Here is a 4781-nt window from a genome sequence, read left to right as displayed (position 1 = left end):
TTTGAACTTTTAATCGTGAATATTTTAAAAAATATTAGTAATTTTTACATTATTTTTGGATATTCCTCCTCTGGAGAAGCTCCACTATCCGTACATACCCCATTTATACGGAAATTCGGTTTTTTACCCCGCCGCCAAAGTAATCGGAATCGTGCCTTAGTATGGCCACAACGAAATTGTGTGCATGCAAAATAGACAGCTGTGTTGTTTGGTGTACATGCCGGCTATTGTTATGTTGCTGCCTTCTTACAAACGTTAATGTAGAAGGATTCACGATGCCATTTACAGTTCATTGTCGTGCTGCCATGTCGTGCCGCGCTCTATGTGTTCAGCACTTCACTGTGAATTATACCTAATATTGTTATCGTTTAATGTATCGATTCATGTATTTTCTGGTAGATTAGTGCTTTGTGTTACCCGTTTGAGTTCTGTATTTTATGTGCCGGTTTAAACAAATATAATTTGACTAAATATATCTTCTGAATAATTATCTTTGGAAACAATGTCGTATCAATATCATCAAATAGCCAGCTTGCTAGAAAAAGTAAAAAACCAAAGCTTCTTCATTAGTATATATAAAGAATTATGTTTGATTTCAGATGACTTCTAGTGACAAGGATTTTCGTTTTATGGCAACAAATGATTTAATGACGGAATTGCAAAAGGATAGCATTAAGCTCGATGATGAATCTGAAAAAAAGGTTGTACGTATGATATTACGACTATTGGAAGATAAAAATGGCGAAGTACAAAATTTGGCGGTAAAGTGCTTAGGACCTTTGGTAAACAAAGTAAAGGAGGGCCAAGTTGAAACTATTGTGGATTCCCTTTGCTTAAACATGATATCGAACGTAGAACAACTTCGCGATATATCCAGCATTGGTTTGAAAACTGTTATTTTGGAACTTCCGCAGGCATCAAATTCTTTAGCGCCTAATGTTTGTAGGAGAATAACCGGAAAGCTTAACAGTGCTATAGAAAAGGTATGTATGCATAAATATGCATATAAGTGTTTTATAATATTTATAGTAAGCATGCAATTTGCTCTATTAAAGACAAAAAATAAATAAAAGTATTTCAAATGGATTCGGGCGGATAGGGGTATTTCTATAGATGAGAGTATATCGTCACCTGAAATGTAAAATAACGTAACATGACTTTTCATATGTTTACAGCAGAAACACAAAACTATATAAAAATAAAACCACTTTAGATAGTGAAACAAAATTTTCAAATCTGATAGGTATATTTTAGATGGAAAATAAAGAAAATATAAAGCTAATTTTATAGTAGAAAGTTCATTTCTTTTTTTTTTTTTTTTTTATTCAAGTTAAATTTACAATCTGTCTCAATGTTAATAGACAATAAGTAAATGTGCTGTTAAGGTACAAACAAATTGTGAGTGTTACTTCATTAAGTGACCCTCTGTTTAGTGACAGTATAATAAAAATAAAAATAAAAATCCAAACTACATACATACTAATTTACATAATTATTTGCTATTTTCTTTATGTTAAAATAACATAATCATCACTAGTTTGTGCTAAAGTTATGTATTTACATTACGTGCATGCGTGCTGGTTTACAAGTTCAATATGTCTTTTCTTTTTAACCTTGTTGTAGTGGGTACCTGTAGTAATGCCACTGCTAAAGGATTGGGATGGATCTCTAACCTGATTTTGTATCTTTCACTAAACTTTTTTATTTCATCTTCCACTTTGCATATTTTTAAATCTCTGTGAATAGTATGATTTGAAACATACCATGGAGCTTTTGTAATTGACCTGAGAGTTTTTGATTGAACGCGCTGTATTATTTCAATATTTGAATTGCTTGCCGTGCCCCATATTTGTATCGCATAAGTCCAAATAGGTTTGATGATGGTTTTATAAATTAGTAGTTTATTTTCAACAGACAGATTTTTTACCCAGAAGCCAATGAAGACTTCCCAATTTTAAATTAATTTGTTCTTTTTTCGCTTTTACATGACATTTCCAGGTAAGCCTTCTATCTATGTGTAACCCCAGGTATTTCACATGATCACTAACAGGTATGGCTGTATTAAAAATTTTGATTGAAGGACAATCACCTTTTCTTAGGGTAAAAGTAACATGGACAGATTTATCTGAATTGACTTTAATATTCCACCTCTTGAGCCAGTCTTCTAGTTGGAATAAGTAATTTTGTAGTATGTCAGAAGATTCTGAAGGTACTTTATTTGAAGTTAGGACTGCAGTGTCGTCAGCGAATATTGCTATCGTAACATCGTTGGTATTTGGTATATCCGCTGTGAATATCGAATAAAGATATGGCCCTAAAACACTTCCCTGTGGTACGCCTGATTTTATTTTATACATACTTGAGTATTCATTTCCAACCCTGACATAAAATTGTCTATCCTTTAAATAAGATTTAATAAGAAAGAAAAAGGGAGCAGGTAAATTTTTCTTTAATTTGTAAAGCAGTCCGGGGTGCCAGACTTTATCGAATGCTTGTTGCACATCAAGGAATACACCTGAACAATATTCTTTTTGCTCTAAAGCTGACCTTATTTTATTAAACACTCTATGGCATTGTTCAGGAGTTCCGTGGTGTCTGCGAAACCCGTACTGTTGGTCCGGAATGATATTTAAAGCTAATTTTATAGTAGAAAGTTCATTTCTGATACAAAATAACGTATGATGAATCTTAATTTGTTTAATAATAAAACAATTTTAATATTAATATATATATTTTTTTAATTTTAAATAAAAGCAGGGTAAAGGTTCAGGAGATCGGCTTTTCCGAAAACGTGCACCAATTTTCACGGGAAATGTCTTAAAATTCGTGTTTTTAATTCTAATTTACGAATATATATAATATACACACATATATATATATATATATATATATATATATATGGCGCGTTACGTATTTTTCTGTTTTTTTGCAATAAAAACAATAAAAAATATTACGATTTTGCACGATATTTACGCTATAAATGGCATTACTGTTCGAAATTCAATTGAGCAGTAGTGATACAAACAGTGATCGGGTTCGAAATATCGATATTCGAGACTAAACAAGAATTGGTAAAAATGAGATACATAGCAGAGAACGCATAATATAGAGAAGGTTCAACTACGGACAAGCGAGTGAACTGTCAAGAGCCATGAATTTTCTATTAGTGGATTTCACCACTTTTGGCTCGGCAGGAGAAATTTTTACAGAAATGAGTGAACAGAGCCGAGAATTCAAAGAAAATTATTCTCAGAAATATACAGTGGCGGACAAAAGTCTACATACACCGCTTGTATTTGTTGTGTAGAAAGTACAATCACTTTTCTGAAAAATGTAAGTATACAGTTTTATTTTAAATCCTTTTTTAATGCCATATACAAAAAAAAATCCATTACCTAACTTAATATTTTATTTATTTATTTAATAATTTTACGCCAATCGGCATTATACAGCATATACATATATAGAAATATAATGTAAATTGATTTATAGGGGAAATATAAAATTATAATATAATTATTACATAGAGATTATAGTACAGCAAGTAAAAAAAAAGAAAATGAAATTTGTCTTGACTAGGGGAATTTTAATAGACGACGTTTTATATCAGGGATGAATGCGTTGAGTGAGCTGTTGTAGAAATCCACTTCAGTATGCAGCGAGTTGACGAGCAACGCGATGCGATTGTGTGGGCCGTTGAACACGTAGTTTTTTGATGTTTTTATGGTTTTTAGCAGGCGGTTGCGTCTTAAAAAGATACCCGTCGGTGCCAACTCGAAACAGCTGGTGATGTCCGGAGCATCAATTAATCCATTCACGACTTTAAAGAAGAACATTAGGTCAGCTACCTGACGACTAGCATGTAACTTGTTGATGTTGAAGCGGTCATAGATATAGATGTCTTCAGTTGAGTTGAGACCACCTGAAACATCATGACAGTACCGGTAGCCTAGAAGTTTACATAGTTTCGCCTGAACTGTTTCAACCCGGTTGATTGCTACGTCAGTGAAAGGTGACCAAATTACACTACTATAATCCAGGACTGGGAGGACCAGCGAGGAAAAAAGACGCAGAATGGAGTTTGGATTCTTAAAGTCTTTACTTGTCCGAGTTATAAAACCAAGTGCTTTGAAAGCCTGATGTAAGATCTTGTCGATGTGCTTGCTGAATGTCAATTTGTTGTCGATGAGTATGCCCAGGTCCTTTACCTGTTCAACTACGTTTATTGCATGAGTGCGATCGTGAAAATGATATGACAACGCACTTTTTGATATTCAGATCAAGTTTATTCTTGTGGTACCAGGTCGAGAGTGCATCGATGTCACTTTGGAGAGTAACAGTATCTTGTTCGCAAGTTATGGCTCTGAATAACTTTAGGTCATCTGCATAAAGTAGATAGTCAGATCGGAAGAAATCACCGATATCATTAACAAATATATTAAAAAGAGTGGGACCCAAATGCGAACCTTGCGACACCCAGATGTTACGTCATGCTTGATAGAGAGGTTACCATCAACTTTCACGTGGAATTGCCTACCAATCAAATACGACTGTAACCAGTTAAGTGCGTTACCTTGGATGCCATGCTTGCGTAGTTTACTCAGTAAGATGTTGTGATCCACTCTATCGAAGGCTTTGCTAAAATCTGTGTAGATGGAATGAATTACTTTATCTTTGTTTAGAGATTCAAGCAGGTAATTGACTTAAATGAACAGGTTGGAGGTAGTGGATCTCCCACCGACGAATCCATGTTGTTTACTGGTGATGATGTTTGAGAAGAA

General features: G+C 33.8%; 1 protein-coding gene across 1 annotated transcript; it reads left to right on the top strand.

The window, feature by feature from the left end:
* The first annotated feature begins 379 nt into the window (after nt 1-379).
* On the top strand, nt 380-1180 carry LOC120781567 (cullin-associated NEDD8-dissociated protein 1-like). Its single transcript, XM_040113805.1, has 2 exons — nt 380-544; nt 600-1180. Exons 1-2 carry the CDS (start codon nt 503-505, stop codon nt 1068-1070), a joined length of 513 nt encoding a protein of 170 aa, XP_039969739.1. The 5' UTR covers nt 380-502; the 3' UTR covers nt 1071-1180.
* The last annotated feature ends 3601 nt before the right edge of the window (nt 1181-4781 follow it).

The sequence above is a fragment of the Bactrocera tryoni genome, unplaced genomic scaffold (genome assembly GCF_016617805.1).
Source record: "Bactrocera tryoni isolate S06 unplaced genomic scaffold, CSIRO_BtryS06_freeze2 scaffold_7, whole genome shotgun sequence".
Classification (NCBI taxonomy): Eukaryota; Metazoa; Arthropoda; class Insecta; order Diptera; family Tephritidae; genus Bactrocera; species Bactrocera tryoni.
The sequence above is the reverse complement of the archived record's forward strand: the minus strand, read 5'-3'. Positions and strand labels throughout refer to the sequence as shown.

Coding starts and splice junctions, on each gene's coding strand:
- LOC120781567 (XM_040113805.1), top strand. CDS start 503: ATGTCGTATCAATATCATCAAATAGCCAGCTTGCTAGAAAAA. Junction 545..599: donor TAGCCAGCTTGCTAGAAAAA/GTAAAAAACCAA, acceptor GTTTGATTTCAG/ATGACTTCTAGTGACAAGGA.